We start from the raw sequence: 20,581 nt of genomic DNA, 5'->3' as shown, positions 1-20,581 counted from the left end.
TACTAAATAATTTTTCTCGCTTTTTTCAATGCCAAATCTTTGATAACAAAATCGATTGAATTTGCTACTTCACTTTCTATTGACAGAATAGCCAGAGATGAAAATCTCTTTTGGCTTATGGATGATCGCAGATAATGTTTTATTAGTTTCAATGGCGAGAAACTATGTTCTGCTAAAACCACGGTTATTGGTGTCGTTAACATAATTTATAATGCGATTAATAAATTTGGGTATGTTTGCGAGAGATTGTTCTTTACAATGTAATTCATCGAATCTAAAGCCGAATAATTAGTTTACGTTATTGAGCGGGACATTTTAATTTTTTCAAACATTTCAGTTCCATATAAATCTCCTGCCAAGTGTAAGTGAGGATCTTGACAACACTTTAATAAATATTCATTATTAAATTCCCAATCTCATTCATATATAGAAAACCAAAAATATTTTGGTGATTTGCATATAATTTGAATTTACTTTTAAAGGATACTAATGTGCATCTATTATTTTTAAAAACTAATGTACACGGAAGTATTCTTTGATCGTCGATGATTCATCCTGTCCTTCATAATCGAATAATTTCCGTTTTTTGCCCCTGTATGATGATTTGAAATCTGGTGTTACGCCCATTTCATTTACAACTTCATTTGCTGCGATCATAGCTCTGCTAAATCTTTCATTTCTGTATTCCGCAAAGAATACGTTAAGACCTTTCAGATGCTTCGTGGCCAAATCGATTTGCATTAATTTTTATCGATTTGCTTTAATATTTCGTATCAAATGATAATACTGGCAATAAATTCAAATTCATTTATATTGCGCACTATAGACAGAATCCCAATTGTCAATTTATTGCTCAGGCGAACATGAAATCGAATAGCCTTTACACTATCAAAACGGCATTCCTACCTAGTTTCTGATAATGGTTTAGGTGTAATTTTTTCAACGTGTCTATTTAGAACATCCCAACGCGATGTCGATGCTGCAAATATCGTATAAATCTTTTGTAAAACACCAAAAAAATGTAGTGCTTGGGTTGATGATTTTGCTATATCTCTCAATAACAAATTCTAACTACCGCATGGTAAAACGCTTTCGGATTTACACGTAATATATTTGCTTGTACTCCTTGAAATATTCCCCTCATATCGGCACCGTTATCATATCCTTGTCTGCGACAATCGGATATTTTTATTCCCAAGTGATCCAGAATGAGCATGATAGTTTCAGATAGTCCTTTTCCTGTTGTATCGTGAACTATTTCAAATTTGATAAAATGTTCTTTGATTTCAACCTCCTCGTCTGTTATGTTGACATAACGAAGAACAGTCGATAATTGCTCTTGATGGCTCACATCTGGTGTACAATCCAATAAAATGGAATAATATTTTGCTCTTCTTATTGCGTCGAAATTTCTGTTTTCTTCTTTTTGCACTTCAATTTCCACATTTTCAATATCTTTTTCTTGATGAGTTTCACAATCGCTCGTTTTTCTATTGTTTCCATTTTCGTCCAATTCAGTTTCATTGATGTTGTCACGTAAAAGAAAAAAAAGAAATCGGAGATGGAAAGAAAAATAAAATATAAAAAAAATAAAAAGAGAATTTATTTTTTTAACACTTGATTTACACTAATTATGATTTGTTTCTGAACTCCAGCCGTGACTGAAGCTCTTACAATTTGACTTTTGATCGGATCTGTTTCTTTTTCCTTTTTCACTCCTCAATATCCTCACTATCCACGCGTTTGTTAGGCGTCCTCGACCGTTACTACGCACGCCTTCTTCTCGAACATTCGGCGGAAAGACCGTTGGGATATTGATGGCTGATTAGGCGATATACATTGTGACTTCGGCGATATACATTGTCGCTGAGTGCCGCTACATCTTTATCTCCGTCATCAGTCCATCGGATTGGAAGTGTGCCGGTCGTGACAATGTCTTCTTCATTTTCCTTCACAGGTGTACTTAACTCTTGGTTTTCCTCTTCCAAAGGGATTTAATTCATTGCCGTATGTTTTTTACCTTCGTTTGGCTGTCTTGAATGACTAGTAGCTTCAATTACATACTTCAAAATTTTGTTTGTTTGTTGTTTAATATAATCGTCTCGCTGCTCCTTCCATTTCAGTTTTACAGCCTCATTTAAGTATTTCCGTCCACGATTTCTATCTCTGCTAGCCTTAACGGTTCTTAAAAAAACATATTTCTGTGCACAAAATTTTGTCCGTTACAAAAATAAATAAAATCGTGTGCCAAAAAACATTTACTGCAAGATAGAATAAACTATATATTTCATTAGTTTGTATATAATTGAAACATTTCTCCGTTCTTGCTCAGTTAATCAAAATTTTAACATTTGGGGTGAAATTAATTTAATAATAACGAATTCAAATTCTCAACTAGTTATATGTATTGGATTTCATTTGTATGACTGCCATACATTTTTTCTGCCACGCGATTTCAGTTAGGGTTGATTTTAACTTAAACGAGGGGAAATAATTGAAAAAAAGTACTTACCAGAAATCAAACGTTTTGAAAATGTATATGTCATAGTTTATACCACAATGTAACTTTGAAAAATATTCGTCGTCTTAAATTTACCAAAACGTAACCATCACAGTCCTTGCCACGCGTTGTCAGATTGATTAACGCTCAACATCAAAGACCGTAGCAATGTAATAGCCTGAGGCGTTTTTGTTTAAAACATATGAACCGTAAGACGGCAATTGACACACAACAACTAATAAATGTCAGACGTTGCTATATCTAATTCCTATGCAAGTTCGTAGGAACTACGACTCGTTAACAGACTTCCAAAAATTGGGGAGTCTTATTTCTATTTTTTCAAGCAGTTTATTAAACAAATCCAGGTAATTTTTTTCTCATCCATAATTCACTTTCAAGGGGCAAAAGATTCAATGAAAGTACAAAATCTGCAATCATGTATGACATTTGCAAAAAGCTATTGATGTAGTTTAATTTCCCTAAAAAGTACATTTCTCTGAAAGCGCCTAGATTTTTTTATCTAAAGTAGTTTCCAGGATATGAGGACTTTATGGAGTTACACTGAACTTTGATGATTTTCGTCACTCCTTTAAACTGAATCATTGCTACTAAAAAAATGTTTTGCATTTGTTAATGGTATCATCATTCTGTAAAAAGTTAATCCAAATCGGTGTTTTTTAATTGGGTAATTTTCGTAGACCGCAGGACCTCTCAAAACGCGGGCCGGGTTCCGGCGAACGCGCTGAATCTGCCTTGCGCCGGCACTGTCGAGTAGTGTAATATGATCCAATGTCATATATCGCTCAGGCGATGTATGTAGGTACTAATTCGAAAGTGAAACTGTTTTATTTTTGATTTTTTTAAAATCAATTAATATTAATATGGTTATCATTTATTAAATAAGTAAATATGCTCCAAATTGTATCGTGTTTGATGTCATTTTAATCAGAAAAATGTAACAAACATATTGGTAGAAGCTTCCTTGATCAACAATCAACGGTAAGAAAGTTTCTATATGTTACCAAACATTTCAAACTTTCAGTCCCCTTTTCCCTTTCACTTGTGTTGTCCTTTTTTACGTTCGGCACGTCTAAGATCTCAGTTTTCTGGAATAGAATCGTTTCTGCTTCTCCATAATTGCAGAACCTGGGTCCCGAAATTCTGGTAATTATTGAAGGTTTCCATAACATAGCATAGCTTAAGCCCTGTTTCCACTGAAGCAACACCAAGAAAGTTTTTATTGCTGTTGCATGTTTCTTGAAAAAGTCGCCACTTGTTGCCTGTTTCGTAACAACAAAGTAAATGTATAAGTGTATTCAATGTATACGTGTTGCTAGCAACAAATAACCTTTAAATCGAAACAAGACCCGGATGCTCCTCAGATTATGTTGTTTTAATATGGATAAAGTATATCTATAAGTATTACTTGTTGTAAATATTTTGGAACATGCAGCAGCGTAAAATGACAAAAGGTTCCTCTTTGCTTCAGTGGAGACATAACTTAGTTTTCTGATGAATTCCTGGTATTATCTTCACACTCCTATTTCTAGTTCTTACATATGCTCACGCAGTGATCGAGCCACTGGCCACCGTCTAGTAAGATAATCATCCTCTAATTCTGACAGTAAATTGATATTTCACATTTCTGTCAATAGTCGATAATCTTACCTCCTCTTAGGTCTTTCCCAATCTCTATTTTGATGATAATGCTATGACCTTATTACTTGTTTTTATTGAATAATCAACAAGACATTTAACGTTTAATGATATAGGGTCGTATATGCCAAGTAACATGCATTTTTAACAACTAGAGAAAAATTACGCGTATGTGAACTTTGTCACATTCATCTTTATAGAGATACACATGGAGATCAGTACGCTGACAGATCTTTTTATTTGTACAGTATGGAAACATGCAACTCGTTGTTTATAGTTAATAACAAATATAGTAGTATTGCATTAATTAATCGGGATTTTGTCTTGATTCATAAGGAAGTTTTTAAAGTCTGCAAAGTCCGGAATATTAATTCTAAATCTGCAAAGTTTATGCACAGATAATTGAGATTCTTAAAAATTTACAAAGCCTGTAAAAATCCTTAAAAAAATACAATAAAAATTTTCAGAAAATGTAAATTAGATCGATTTTTCGAAATTGGAAAAATAACTTTTGCAAATAATCGCTTAATGTCAATCGTTGATAATCATATTTTATAGAATTAGTATTGTAATATTATAAATATTAAAAAATTTAATAAAAATATAGTTCAAGAAAATATATTTCTTGACTCTTATAAACAACAACATCTCTTAATATTAATAATAAACGATCGTATCCTATATTCACAATATATTTATATCCATACATATGTGATCACTCTAATCACACTGATTCATGCACATCTAGTGTACTCTTTATTTTTACAATGAGGCATATTGCAGGCCAAAAGGAGATATTACACGGAATCAATGGAAGACTTCCAGCGAAACATTTAATCGCGTTAATGGGCCCATCCGGAGCAGGGAAGTCGACCTTGCTGGATATCCTGTCGGGATTCAGGACGACTGGCATGGATGGAAACATCTACATCAACGGTCATGTCCGACACTTGAATTCTTTTCGAAAGTAAGCATTGTGTCGTCCGAAATCATGAATATGCTAATTGAACGCTCTACGTGACCAAAGACTAGATTATCTTAAATACCATTATGGTAATTAATGAATTCGTTTAAAAATCATTTGGTATATAGTAACTGTAACAATGCAAAAAATGTATACATATATAAATAGAGATTACGTTTTTCATTATAATAATTCTTTTGAAATTATTCTCACTTTCTTCTTACTTTTAAATCCTTTTATATATCTAGAAACCTATCTTTTTAAATTACATTTTAACTATTTAAAATTTTTTTACTGTTCCCTAATATTCCATAAAATAAATTGTCATTCCTTTTCGTTATTTTTATTATATTCTATTATATTTCCGTTATATTTACAAATAGAAGATTCATAATTATTCAGAAGTATTTTGTACATTTGTCATTAAACAGATAATTGTCACACATGGAAGTCGGGAATAGACAGTAGGTAATGAATTCAAACGATGTGGCTTGTAATTAAATTGTATGCTCGTATTATGTATTCTTATCTTTGACCGCTGTTTTGTTATGTTCCATGTGATCGCCATAGATGTAGCACATACATCACGCAAGATGACCGTTTAGAAGCTCTGTTGACAGTCGCTGAAAACATGACTGTTGCAGCTGACCTCAAACTGCCCACCAGCACCCCTAGATACGAGAAGGAAAAGATAGTACGTATGTAATTATAGTAGTATACTTATTTGGAAAAAATTGGTGATTTTTATATCGAGTCCTGGCTTTTTAAACTTTAACTGTTTTTATATCTATAATATCTAAGAAGTTTTCTTGTAAGCATACATATAATATGCGTTAATGAATTTTTACTATAATGTTATGAATACATTTTCATAAAATCATGCAATAAAAGTTATGTATTTAAATAATATATTATATTTTAGATTAAAGACATCCTGAATACCTTAGGTCTATATGAGCATATGAATACTCTAACGGAAAAATTAAGTGGCGGGCAAAAAAAGAGGCTATCCATCGCTTTGGAGTTGGTTAATAATCCGACTGTTATGTTTCTCGATGAACCCACTACGTAAGTATATGTATTTATAGGAAATTTGAATATACGAATGTACTGAATGCATGTAATATGCAAAAATATATAAAATATTCAAAACAAACGCTTACAGCAACATGTCATTTGTAAAATTTCAAAATCACCTTACATTATCAAATTCTGTTTATAATAATAATATACTATAACGCTTCTACAAGCAATTCAAATATTTACAGCATTATGATAAATCGTTATTTGGTCCTTAATGAGTTAAATCAAATCTCTGTTTAAGTTTCACTTATATAATTGCATAAACATATGCAATCTAATGATAATAATATATAGAGATAACAGTAGTCATATAGTATGGTGAATGTTTCAGGGGTCTGGACAGTTCATCGTGTATGCATGTGGTAAATTTGTTGAAACTGCTCGCACGGCAAGGAAGGACGATCGTCTGCACGATACATCAACCTAGCGCCTCGCTCTTTCAATTGTTTGATCTGGTACGAGGTACTTTTTGCCGTAGGTTTTTTTTTTGTACAATTTATTCGTTGCCTGTGTTGAATCATAGTTTGAATGTCTGCATTTTGATCGTATCTCTTATGTTTCATTCAAGATGCAGACTTTTATGTTTTGTATGCCTAGGTGTCGACTTCATTTTTATTTTCGTATTTATGATCGCAGGTTTATGTACTGGCGAATGGAGAATGTTTATTTCATGGTGCAACCACCCAGTTGGTTTCCTATTTGAAAAACGTTAAACTGCCATGTCCTGTATACTACAATCCAGCTGATTACGGTATGAGCGACGTATAGTTGGATAGAGAGATATAGCGAGATTGTAAATCAGTGGAGCCAAAAATAACAAATGTTCAGATTGTCAAAACGTTCGTTTAAGATATTTATGGAAGACTAATATAGACAGGCAGTTACAAAGCGGTACACTGGTTCCCAGTATGGTCTCACGTAGAATTCTTGTTACGTTTTATTAGAATTTATATTAGGTCGTCCGAAAAGTTTCTTTCGTTTTATAAGGATAATAAATAATAATATGGAAAATATTGGAATTAATGGACGCACAACATTTTCCGTTTTATATTATTTTATCGAATTACGTATGATCCATTTCGTTCTATCAAAATAAAGACCACAACGTTCGACAGATTAGGTTTCATGTTTGTATAAAGATGTATCGTTGTAAAAGACGTATCTGTAAAAGAAAGACACTTTTCGGACACACACACATTTGTATTTTTTTATGCAAATAATTTTTTTATTTATTTAATCAGATATAGTGTTTAGTTTTCTGATATAAAATATTGCGTTTTGGGTGTTTTTTGAAAATTGTTTAAATTTCTTCGTGCTAAATGAAAATGCTTCATTTTTCGAAAATTAGATATTTTGCCCAATATATTTCATTTATTGCTTTTTGTTTTAGTAATTGAGTTGGCTTGCGGTGAATATGGAGATGACAAAATAGCGATGTTAATATCGGGCTCAGAGAACGGCAGGAGTACGCAATGGTTCCAAAATGCTGATACTCTTGTAACTGTAAATAATTTGAAAGGTATATCTATTACGAGTTAAATTTGCATTATTTTAATAAGATTATATATAAATTAAATCGAAGTCGAGAATGATTTTTTTAATGACATTCATTTCTTCGTTTTGCAGCGTTGCATCCGATTAAGAAGCATGTGAATTTAAATGGAAGAAGTAGTCTTCATGCGACTTCTTTAATACATCAGATTAAAATTCTGATTGAAAGAGGTTTTATAAAGTCTAAAAGAGATACTGTAAGTATTATAAAAGTGCAAAATCTACAAGATTGTCAATTTAAACAATTATTAATTATGCATTTATTAATTTAATTTGTTAGGATGTGATGTTTATTTCTGATTATCCTTAGTAATCTACAAGTAATAGTAATTACTATTTCATTATATAGTCATATAATCTCTCTCTTTATGATGAATGATTTTTCATAAGCTTATACTTAATGAAATGTCATAGATGAATAAATACTATTCTTCAAATAAATTGATATCTTTCTATTACAGACATTAACATATTTACGAATCATAGTCAATATAGTCGTTGGTTTAATGCTTGGTATGGTTTTCATTGAAGCTGGGACCGACGGTGCCAGAGTGTTAGATAATTATAATCTTTTATTTTCCATTCTTATACATCATTTGATGACCACAATGATGCTTACCGTAGTTACTTGTACGTAAAACTGTTCATAATTTAGTGATAGTTATTATAATTCTTGATAATTTTTAAATATGATTTTTAATAGGGTTTTGATATTTTTTCAGTTCCTATGCAAATGAGCATTCTATTAAAAGAACATTTCAACAGATGGTACAGTTTAAAAGCATTTTATACGGCCATTACTGTCATCGAATTACCGATTTCGATAATATGCTGTCTACTTTTTACGGTGATAACGTATTTAATCACGTCCCAACCATTAGAAATGTCACGATTTTTCATGTTTTTCGCGATTAGCTTGTTAGTGGTTCTAATATCACAGGGAGCTGGTCTCATGATTGGGGCGGTGTGCAATGTAATTGTAAGTATATCATAATAATTATAATTAAATTGCCGATTTTTATGTATTTATAGAAAATAATATACAAAAATATGTAATAAAATATTATATTCATATTTATATTCATAATCATATAATTCACAATATGAATTTGCCATTCATAGCACCAACAACATTTCATAATTAGAAGATATTTAACATATCTCCTTAAAATCTTAGAACGGAACATTCGTGGGACCAACTTTGACCGTGCCATTGATGATGTTCGCCGGATTTGGTGTTACATTACGTGATATACCAAATTACCTTAAGTGGGGTACATATATAAGTTTCTTGCGATATGGTTTGGAAGGGTAATATTCCTTTTTTTATATTTTTAAATATGTCACAAATTTTAAAGATAACAAAAGTAATGCAGCCTTGTTCCAATTGTCTAAAACATTACTTTTGCATTATTGTATATTAATATTTTATTAAAATCTTTTAACATAAAAGTTTTTTTTATGAAATAATTGGAAAAAATTAACTTTTCTGTAAAAATAATATTAATTTATTCTATAATGTTTAAATTAATTTTCTTTATGAATTTACAGATATATCGGTGCAATTTATGGATTCGATAGACCAGTGTTATTCTGCAAAAGTAACGAAAATTTGTACTGCCATTACAGATATCCAGCAAAATTCCTTTCTGATATTGCGATGGAAGGTGATCAGTTTTGGAATGACATTTTGGCGCTTATAATAATACTTATACTAACGAGATGTGCCGCGTATTTTCTTCTTAAGTGGAAGATCATGTCTGTACGATAAACCGATTAAGTTCAAAGTGATCTTCGAACTTGTTGTTTCGATTTTGTTTTGTATCGTAAGCGATAAACGATCGCTATTTAGCTGTATAAGACGTTACATGAAAGGTAATCGAAGAATGTATTTATACTATTTCTCTAGTTTTGCAAATACTTTCTGCTCAATACAGGGTAATTTTTATAGAGATATAAAATTGGTTCTTAAGTAATTTTGATACGGTTTCTAAAAAACAAATACGTTTATATGGTAGTTATGAATTCTTGAAAAATTTGTATAATTCTGACTAAGTTAAAGACATTGTTTTTATTAAACTGGTTTAATTAACTGTTTAATCAAGCTCGTTTAATTAATGATCTGGTGATATCTCTAATTTGTAAATACCAGATTTTCTTTTTTTTAAACGAGAATAATGTCGGTGATATCTACTCGTTCGTAATAACATAATACAATTTAGAATTATTCTGGAATCAATTTTAACTTATTCATTATTTCTGTTTCTCATATTCAATAATAATAAGAATTTTTGACATTTGAATGTCTAAATTGTAAATTAATCTTTCGTGGTCAAATTACGTTACGATAGAATAATTTTTTTCAATAACCTTAATAATTCCATCACTAAAGATTAATAGACGAGAAGAAACGCGCTGTTATATTGTAATTTAAGTATATATTTAAGCTGATACATTTTTCCGAAACAATATTTTCGGAAGTTGAACGTGATATTTTAAAATTGCTCAACGAACGTCAATTATCAATGCAAGTATATTTTTTTACATATCAATTTACGAAATAAAATGAGAAAATTGCTTCTCCAATTGTACGTTACGCAGACTTTTATTTTATAAGTATATTTTATATGTTCATATTTCTATAATTTATAACGTGAGAAACCTTTTAGCTCCTCCTACTTGAAATTGTTAATGATACAACTAATTGTACATCTATACAATTAATTATACAATTGAATACTGCTCATACTTCTGTATAAAATGATATTGTTAAGTTCATTATTCTGTAACGTATGATGTAAGAAATTTCTTGCCCTTTTTGTACTTGAAATTATCAATTGTACATGTAAAGTATTTTTATACAATTATTTTATTAATATATTTATATTTGGTGGGACGAAGAAATCGTAGTTAATCAATTGCAACTTTGAAACAATCCTATTCAAAGCATTCTTGTTCCCGTCGTCAGTGAGCTACATTATGTGAGTATTTACGGAAATACTTTGGACTTGTGATTACGATTAAAGGAACAGTAAAACATTTGAAAGATATTTCTAAAAGAATACGTTTATTAAACTTATGATAACCTTTGGATTATTCTCAGATATAGTACTTCTACGAATGAATATTTCTTGATCGAGTATAAAAGTGTTCGATATTTGCAATATGAACATACATAGATAATGGAAAATATTTATCTTGTTAAGAAAATCCGTATTTTAGATCTAGAAAGTATAATGAAGTGAAAAAATAGAAGCATTACGTGTATTATAAAAAAAGATTTAGTGCTCTTATCTATTTATATAAAATCTGATAAATATTATCGCAACACGTGTAATATTCGAAAATTTTCATAAATTGCTTGGCTTACGAGCTGTAACGGAACGTATGTAAATATGTCTTAAATAAAGAATAAGTATTACCATTTATATAATATAATAGTTACATAATAATTATTAATTGTATACAAATATCACAATGACAAAATTTACAAAAATATCAATATAAGTATTAATAATATCTTGTTATATAAATTTTAATTAATTCAATATCATATGAAAAGTATGTATAGATACATTTAAGCACATCATCTTTTGGCTTTATGTGCTTTCCATTTAAGTACCAAGTATGTCAAGAGTTGTAAACACACTATCCAAACAGATAAACCTAATACAGTCATGTAATAGGAAATTGCGGGCATATCTATCTCTTCTAAGATCTTTTTAGGTGAACGTAATGGACAGTAGATTTCATCACATCGTAAATTTTTTCTGTCTCCATCATAAATTGCTTGCAAAATACCTTCAAATCCATACCTACAGAAAATCAAAAATAATTTTTTTTCTGTAATTAATTTTATAAAAAAAATAAATATTTATCAATTATGAAATGTATTAATTACCTAAAGAAACTAATGGAACACAAAGGTTGGAGAAATGATGGCACTTCCCTAAATTTTAGGAAAAAACCGGCAAATAATATCATTGGCATATTGAGTGCAGGAATCAAGAAAATTCCCATCTGAAAATATTAATTAATTTTGTTAGTATTATTTTAATTTTACATAATTGAATTGTTTTTATATCAAATTAATGTGTTGAATTATGAAATTACATAAAATTACAATGATACAAATGTTATAAGTGACGTAATATGTATGTTCTCAATATGTATGTTCAGCGAACATGAGGAGAATACTTGACCCTATACAGTCACGTTGTAATTATTTCGAATCATACATTACATGCGTATCGAATGCAGCCCCAACAAGCATTCCTGATGATTGTCCAAGAATTGTTGTTAAAATACAAATCAACCACGTACGTAAAAATCTATCGCATTGCATCGGTTGACCAGTCATATAGTATGCAATTGAAATAAATACCGAAGGTGTAAGAATCTATAAAGATAACTATTATATTAAAAATAATATTTTTAATCAATATACTGTTACTACATTGAGGATGTTTATGCAAATTTATACTTTTACAAACATAATTAAATAAAACAATGGAACCTAAATAAAGATTTACCCTACTGAATATTATAATGAGTATTTTATTTTTGATATTTTATATATTCTTTCATATTGCAGGCATTCTAAATATTTTTATGCTTCTAAATTTCCCATAAATGCATAGACATCCGCAGTCTAATTATCATATTAGAGTAACAAACATATATGTATTATACAAATGCTACTATTACACTTACTTGTAATGGCAAATCTGACAATACTTTTACAGAAAAATAAGACCTTAAATGATACCAATTATTTAAGTACTCTCGTATAAAAACTGCAGCTTCTATAGGAACTGTAAGTAAAGCAAAAATTTAACGTAAACTTTGTAATAATTAATTTGATGCTTAGATTTCTAATATTGTAAAAATAATGCTAACAAATACTTAACTTACACATCTGCACAGCCGGCATGGAATTCGCGAAATATAAAAACAGCAGAATAAAAAATACACAAGCTATATTGCTGTGAATCCTACTAGCATTAGTTCCTGAATCGTAAAATACTATGCCTAGTAGAAAAGCTACTACAACGTGAGCTGCGAATCTCAGTTTTGTCAAAGTCTACAAAAAACAATTTGTACAAAAATGAAATTTTTAAATGAAGCGAATTACTACAAATTATTAATTTCTGATGTAATTACTAACATTGTCTCTTTTAATACAAATTAGTGCTTTTAATAATAAAATCTTTTGTTCTTGCCATATAGACGATAGCTTCGATATGTCGGTACTATTATCCAATTTTGCAGCGACTGTAACATTTATTCCTAAAATACTTGTACTAGATTATTCAATATTATTTTAACATTAGACTAATATTTACTATTCAAACTATTCTAGTAAAAAATTATTCTAATATTATCTTTACAAATAGTGAATTTCTATGTAAATATTTCAAGATAATATAATTACCTCTAATAGAATGTTGGAAGTGTTTCTTCCATTTTAAGTATTTATCTCGACTAAGTTTCTGTAGATTATTTAAATCACCACTTCTTTCCCCAGTTATGACTTCTACAACTACAACGAAATTAACAATGAGTATGTTGAGTAATTACCAGATTCATATTATTAATTTATTTATTATCAAATGAAGGTTCCACGGAAAAAGGGGGAATGTCAAATTCTAACATATCTAAGGAAACGAAAATTTATTTTTTAATATACACACACAATATACATGTATAATATCGCAACATCATATTTTCTCATAGATATTATATAAAAATAAAATATTTTATTCTTCATTTTGTTGTATATCATTCTCAACTTTCACTCATGATTTTAAGTAATATACTGTAAGTATTATACATAAATATATATAGTATATGTGTGCGTATGTATATATACATATAGTAAGTGAGTAATATAAGTAAGAGTAAATTAGTACATTAAATTGCAAAAAATGAAAAATATGTTGTCGCTACACCTCAATTTGTTATAACTACTATAAGACGCAGAAAATTTTAATTCACATTAATACGATATAGCTAGTGATAAAGGGCATTCACAGGAGTGTACGAAGAAAGTAAAAAATTCGTTAAAATTGTCATTCCCTGTTTCTCCTTTGCATTCTTCAAATAGTAACATATACGTATATTACCAAATTCGGATATATTATAAAATTGAGGACACACATATTCTGCTTCACTGAACGTGCAGAAAACATCTTCCCAAGCTCCGCAATAAAACGATGTCCCGTTATGTATAACCAGTAAATCGTCAAATTGCGATATCATACGACTACTGGGTTGATGAATCGCACAAACGACTGTGCAACCTCCTTTTGCTATTTTATGCAACAGTCCAATTACCTATCCGAAATATTTTTATTCGAAATAATAACATTTTCTAGATCACTTTTCAAAGTTACATATTATAGGATTAGTGTTATAAACCTGATTCGAAGATGTACTATCAAGCCCACTGGTTGGTTCGTCGAGTAATAAGACAGATGGTTTTGTGATTATTTCTACACCAATTGATAATCTTTTCCGTTCTCCACCACTTAGATTCTCTACTAAAGTGTTTAAGCAGCTTGTCAAATTCAAATTTTCCGCTATTTCCGTCACCTGTAAGGTTAGATATACATGTATATGGAATATTTCACTTGTAAATGTATAATTGTGTTTTGATCAAAATTTTCGAAATTTAATATTTCAAAGTTTCAAACTTCTATACTTGTGAATTTTTAAACTCTCAACTTTTGATTTTTCATACTTACGAGTTTTTAAACTTTTGAATTTCCGAATATCCAAGCTTTTACATTTTCGAGCTTTCAAACTTGCAAATTGCTGAACTTTCAAATTTTCAAAATTTTGAATTTTGAAATTTCAAAAATTCCGAATTTCCGAGTATTTGAATATTGAGAATTGTAATTTTTCAGACCTTCGAATTTTCAAATCTTTAAACTTTCAATTCTCAAATTTTCCAACTTCCAAATTCTTAAACGTTCAATTTTCAAATTTTCAAATTTGAATGATTTGAAATTTCGAAATTCTTAAAGAAAAGTTCTTTTATGACATTTCGCCACAAGGATCTTAAACGAATAACCACAAATTAATACATATTACTTTCTACAGCAAATGATGTACATATAGAACGTACAATCAAATTGAAGGAGCGTAGTTCACGAATACCCTGAACCTTTAAACGTGCTGCAATGTAGAGCGTTTCTCTGGCAGTAAGAAGAGGTTGTAAAGCAAATTCTTGCGGTAAGAAACATGTTTGTTTTCGGAAAGCTTTGCCATTCCATTCTTTACCGTTAACTGTGATCGATCCTTTAACATTTGTACTTTTCAGGTTACATATAATACGAAGTAATGTCGTTTTCCCAGCGCCCGAAGGACCGATAATCGCCGTTAATCTCTCAGGACGAAAACATCCTGTTACATCCTCTAATATTCTTCTCGATTTTTCTGTAAGAAGATAAAGATTTGATTTTTTCTATGATAAATTTGTATAAAGTATACTATCCAGACTGTAAAATTTTTTATCTTTATGTGTTATTTCAAGAGTATTTTAAATCTTTTTTACGGAAATATATAGTTTTGAAAATTTGGCCTTATGTACATTCGATCCAGAAAGGTCTTAACCATGTCTTAACTGTAGAAATTCGCCTAAGACCGTGATATTACAGAGTGGTAAGCGGTGAACAGCAAAACAACTGATAGTACAGCAAATGCCAATTTTACCGTTTACCGATCACTGCTCTCTATATACTCATCTGTATGGCCTAATCGATCGTCTCACGGAAGCGGGAAAATAAAAAATATCTCGTGCGTTAAAAAGTAATCTAATCCAATACTCATGATTCAAATGCGTATAGAGTAAGCCATACAATAGGTTAAGTACCAAACTTTAAGAAAGATATCGTCAAAATCCACAATCACATTGAAATAGAAAATAGCATTAATGAAAACTGAAGTCAAGGTCAAAGGTCATTTACGTAAGAATTAAGGAAAGAAGATAAAGTGTATATGTGAATTTACCGTTTTAATTAAAGGACAAATTATTTTCATTCTTTTTCTATAAATGTATAAAATCATTGTAAAATTAAAAATCACTGTAAAACCCAATAATTAAACTGCGGACTTTTATACAAATTCATAATTTTGGGAATATAATTAAAAAAGTAGGAGCTCGGTAGAAAATTATTTTAGCTAACAAATGTGATAGAAAGTACTATATTATAGATATTTTACATATTTTTCTTCTTACTTCTTTTTCTTCATAATCTTCTTTCTTTCATATTAAATACATTTTGTGCAATTATACACATACAAATTTATATATGTACATAGATTATATATATATATGTATAATATAATATAATTATATACTATAAATTCCTAAAAATCCGTAATCTACTTATAATTTACATTTGTTGTGTGCTACTTGTGGTTAAAACATTGTGAATGCACATACTTATCTTCATATTATGTTAAATTTGAATAAATATTATCAGAAATACTATCTATATGCAAACGCACAGGTGTTTTTTGTTATTGTTAGTTACGACATTCTTTTAATTTTACAATGATTTTATACATTTATAGAAGAAGAATGAAAATAATTTGTCTTTTAATTAAAACAGTAAATTCACATATACATATTGGCTTCTTTCTCTAATTCTTACGTAAATGACCTTCGACCTTGGCTTCAGCTTTCATTAATGCTATTTTCTATTTTAATGTGATCAATATTGCGGTTGCGATTACACAAGTTAATCTATTATTCACACATCATTAACAAGCAAAGGGTTAATGCAAAATACATACTTGCGACTTATAATAAATTGTTCGAATAATTGGCTAAGATAAATAAAAATCATCACAAAGTATTACGCGAGTAGATACAAATAAGGTATAAAATATTCTCATTTTTGTTCCTACAGATCATTCGTATTTATAGTTATAGCTGGATTTAAAAACATACTGCTTGGTAAAAATTTTTAAATATTAAAATTAGGAGTCGCATATTACTGATTGGATTACATACATTTATGCATAAGTTACATACATAGCATATGTTTGTCGCATAAATAAAACATTTTTACCTACTAATAATCACTGGTACAGTCAATTAAAAAAGTTTGCATGCGTACATCGAATTTGATGTATCCAACTTATCAAAAGAAACTAAAATTCGTTATAAAATTCTGTATACTTTCATATTAACTGAAATTCGTTTATTTTTGGAATAAGTTTAAAAAATCTAAACATCTACCTCATAAAAGACTAAACGTCAGAAATACAAACAAAATCTTTAATTTTATTAATTCTAAGAAGATCGTAAACAGTTATTGATACCTACAGACACAAGAGTCCTTCGTTCCTTTTAATGAATTCGTAATACATTCGTAATTATTAGATGGTATTGATAAAATCCACAATCGCTTAGTTGCCAACTCAATATGTAGCTATGTACAATAGCAGTATGTATAATTCTGTAAAATTATATTTTGTATCTTTTTACTTCTTCTTTTTTTATAAATGTAATAATTTGTATTATTTTTGTTTATAATAAAAAGTAATTTTTTATATTTCAAAGATTGATTCATACAGCCTTTTGTAAGTAACTGTACATAGTCACAGAATGCATAAAGACTATCAGGTATCTTAGCTCAGCAACAAAATATAATGAAAAGAAATAATCAAGAAAAATAAACAACAAAAAAATTGGTTTCTGTTCTTAAATTTGAAGTGATTAATCGACAACTATGTAAATGTTAAATGCCACTTAAAAATTATTCTCCTCAATTAACTAATAAATAAAACGATAATTAGTCATTCTTTAAGTAATGTGGTTGTTTTATTTTCTTCATACACACGAAGTAACTAAGAATGACGGTATAATTTGCGGAAAAGGTATAGTACAGTAAAATCATAAAATTGATCAAGTATTAAAGTTGGCATATTTTCAGAATTGTAATTTTTAGAACTTGAAATCTTCAGAATTAGTTCTGTCTTCGCAAGTATACTTTAAAAAATTATATATAGCATAGAATCTGGAAGCAGAGTTAAGTAATATACAATTTACTATTTTTAATTTTCTAGTTCACATGTATATTCTAAAAGAATTTAATATATTAATTCACATGTAATTTTGCAAACCATGGTTTGAAATCTTTCTTTCTCCGTATTATTAATGTTTCAACAAATTGTAAACAGCATTGCGTTGGAAAACAAGTCCAAGCAATACACAATTTATTATTTTTTAATTTTATAATGCACGATTATTCTAAAGAAATTTGATATATTAAAATTAACAAGTAATTTTACAATTTTTACAGATTTAAACTGCTTCCACAAAATGAATACACTTTTGGATACACATACATATGATCACCACTGATTAGGTTTTAATTTACGACCTCACTATATCTCTCGCATTAAGTATACTTGCCTTTACCAGAGCAGATGGAATACGAAAGATTGTCAAACTCGATGTGCATCTTGGTAACCGACTGAGAATCTGAATTCAAAAATTTCTGATCCTCTCCCATTGTCAGTTGAACGGTGCATTCTTCTTCGTCGATCATTCTCGCTGATGGATTAACGATTGCATTATTATGATGCGCTTCCATCTTGATTTCTTACATCCGACGACTGTTAAATATATATTTAAACTAATCGTCGAGATAAACCACTGGAATTTGACCCACGAAAATGGGCATTTACGCAGGTTACACTATGTTATCATCTGTTATCACATATACAGCGCACAATCACAAACGATGATTACAGCTTAAAATGTTTCAGCTGTGTGCTGCTTATGAAATGGATGTTTTCCCCCACAAAATAAATATAAATGATCATTTAGTTTCATATAATCAAAATTCCACCGAGAGGAATACTAAATATATACACATATATATATGCTTCCAGTAATGTTACACCACAATATATATACGTATGTTCACACTTTCAAAAATCAAAACTTCAAAATATTTTGTAATAGCAGATTTTTAAGACACAATTTTATTGTGAGTAAATAATAATTTGAAATTTTTAGCAATTATTACTAATTAGTAAACAATTTTTAGGACACGTTCAGCTGACTAATTTTTCACAATTTTAGATTCATTAAATACGAGAATTTTATACGCAACAAGGAGATTACACTAGTTGATGGAGAATACATCAAGAAGCTAACAAAGAAGATGTACGTTATTCACTATGATTCAATAGTTGCATATAGTTAGATGTCGCGTTGAAAAAAGAATTTTTCACGTAGTTCGTTGAATTCACTTTATTTAGCAGAAGAAGCATTATGTTTCCAAGGTACGTTTTATCTAATGCCGAACGTAATAGAAACGATATGCGATCCCAACGAATTCGTGACGGCGACTGCCGATTAACTCTTTATTACAGGGCCGTACAACTTTCTTGCTACGGGAAGCTTGTCCAGTCCCGTTTGACCTTGCATTCTGGAGTTCATTGCATCTGAAGTCCTACATGCGTAACTTCATTTAAAACATTTCTACCACGATCACTTTTATAAATCGACAATTCTTTATACTTTTTTATTGTTTTTATTAATTACTGTATCTAACAAAGAGTTTTTTCCCGCTAATTATTAATAAATGTTATCACTATCAATATTACATTAGGTTGTAAAAAAGATTCTCTTTTTTTATTAATAAATAATAGATGTACAATATTTTGTTTTATGCCAAATTATTGAGTTATATACGACCCATTATAATCTATTACTTTCCTCTATCTCTCCAGAAACGACATAATACTATTTTTCCAAAACTTCCGGGATTTGCTAAAAAAATATTGTTTTAGATATTTTAATATCATCTATTGAACTGATTCTTTTACCGCGAAGAGAATTTTTTAACAAAAAGAATAAATAATAATCACGATGGAATATCCGGAGAGTACGGAGAAGGTAAAACATCGCAATTAAATTTAATAAGTTGTTTCTAATGACCAGAATTAACGAACAGACGTCGCATTCTATTGCGATAACGTCAGAACCCATATATCTTTAGCTGTTAGAAACAAATTATTATCATTTGATTGGGTTGTTCTACCTCATCTTCCATAATCTCCGGACGTGGTTCCGCGAGATTATTATTATTCATTCCTTCCGTTAAAAAATTGTTTTCACGGTAAAAGATTCAGTTCAATAAATGACCTAAAAATGCATCTAGAACGATATTTTGCTAGCAAATTCCAGAAATTCTGGGAAAATGATATTATGTAAAGAATGAATTGTACATAGCTCAATGACATGATATAAAATATTATGCATCCATTATTTACATACAAAGCGAAAGAAACTTTTGGGACAACTCAATACTTATCTGAACCTTTAAGAATACAGAATAAAAAAATTATTGTTAACGTTTGATATTTAAATAATTCATTATAAAAAATCTAAACAGTATGAATATATCACATTTTAAAATATTTGCGTAAAATTAGTATAATCAAAATATTATGTATATTGTTAATAATTCTGGGATAGCATCTTTAACATTTTCAATCAAAAGAAATGTTCTCCGCGAAATGTTGGAAATGAAAATGCGAAGCTAGAAACAAATTGAAAATAAATGAACATATTTAATTTTTTATAATATTACGTTTTTTCTAATATAAATCGACTATAATTACAAAACGACTGCTGACTTTTTAAATTTAGAACAATGTTGTATAGTATATTTAATGTAGGCGTATATACCGTAAATTTATGGAAATAGGCGTGGAATCTACGAATAATATATATAATTATACTTTAATATGTTCCAAACGAACATAATTTATACAAAAAATTTGCTGTTATCAATCGA

The 20,581-nt window shown here is 29.4% G+C and overlaps 2 protein-coding genes across 5 annotated transcripts in view; one reads left to right on the top strand and one right to left on the bottom strand.

Annotated features, from left to right (window-relative positions):
- LOC122569725 (ATP-binding cassette sub-family G member 4-like) overlaps positions 1–10,654 on the top strand; it is a 23,888-nt gene extending 13,234 nt beyond the window's left edge. The window contains exons 3-13 of the mRNA XM_043731226.1: positions 4,940–5,123; positions 5,691–5,814; positions 6,043–6,188; positions 6,535–6,658; positions 6,840–6,954; positions 7,594–7,722; positions 7,830–7,951; positions 8,216–8,384; positions 8,477–8,733; positions 8,932–9,065; positions 9,306–10,654. Of these exons, the coding sequence (XP_043587161.1) occupies positions 4,940–5,123; positions 5,691–5,814; positions 6,043–6,188; positions 6,535–6,658; positions 6,840–6,954; positions 7,594–7,722; positions 7,830–7,951; positions 8,216–8,384; positions 8,477–8,733; positions 8,932–9,065; positions 9,306–9,525 (1,724 nt within the window). The 3' untranslated portion in view covers positions 9,526–10,654. The remainder of the gene's footprint in view (positions 1–4,939; positions 5,124–5,690; positions 5,815–6,042; positions 6,189–6,534; positions 6,659–6,839; positions 6,955–7,593; positions 7,723–7,829; positions 7,952–8,215; positions 8,385–8,476; positions 8,734–8,931; positions 9,066–9,305) is intronic.
- On the bottom strand, positions 10,158–20,581 carry LOC122569727 (ATP-binding cassette sub-family G member 4-like). Of its 4 annotated transcripts, none has more exons than XM_043731239.1 (11): positions 18,184–20,581; positions 14,884–15,194; positions 14,175–14,348; positions 13,880–14,090; positions 13,189–13,296; positions 12,922–13,043; positions 12,669–12,837; positions 12,468–12,568; positions 11,998–12,153; positions 11,656–11,774; positions 10,158–11,569 (listed from the first exon to the last, which is right to left on the bottom strand). In XM_043731239.1, exons 1-11 carry the CDS (start codon positions 18,362–18,364, stop codon positions 11,341–11,343), a joined length of 1,881 nt encoding a protein of 626 aa, XP_043587174.1. In that variant the 5' UTR covers positions 18,365–20,581; the 3' UTR covers positions 10,158–11,340. The 4 variants fall into 4 exon arrangements, 3 of the variants coding, with proteins under 3 accessions (XP_043587174.1, XP_043587175.1, XP_043587176.1); XM_043731240.1 differs by having other exon boundaries at positions 12,922–13,028; XR_006317550.1 differs by having other exon boundaries at positions 11,435–11,569; positions 11,993–12,153.

Source organism: Bombus pyrosoma, linkage group LG7, assembly GCF_014825855.1.
Source record: "Bombus pyrosoma isolate SC7728 linkage group LG7, ASM1482585v1, whole genome shotgun sequence".
NCBI lineage: Eukaryota > Metazoa > Arthropoda > Insecta > Hymenoptera > Apidae > Bombus > Bombus pyrosoma.
The sequence above is the reverse complement of the archived record's forward strand: the minus strand, read 5'-3'. Positions and strand labels throughout refer to the sequence as shown.

Coding starts and splice junctions, on each gene's coding strand:
- LOC122569727 (XM_043731239.1), bottom strand. CDS start 18,364: ATGGAAGCGCATCATAATAATGCAATCGTTAATCCATCAGCGAGAATG. Junction 14,349..14,883: donor TACGCTCCTTCAATTTGATT/GTACGTTCTATA, acceptor CTAACCTTACAG/GTGACGGAAATAGCGGAAAA. Junction 14,091..14,174: donor ATAGTACATCTTCGAATCAG/GTTTATAACACT, acceptor TATTTCGGATAG/GTAATTGGACTGTTGCATAA.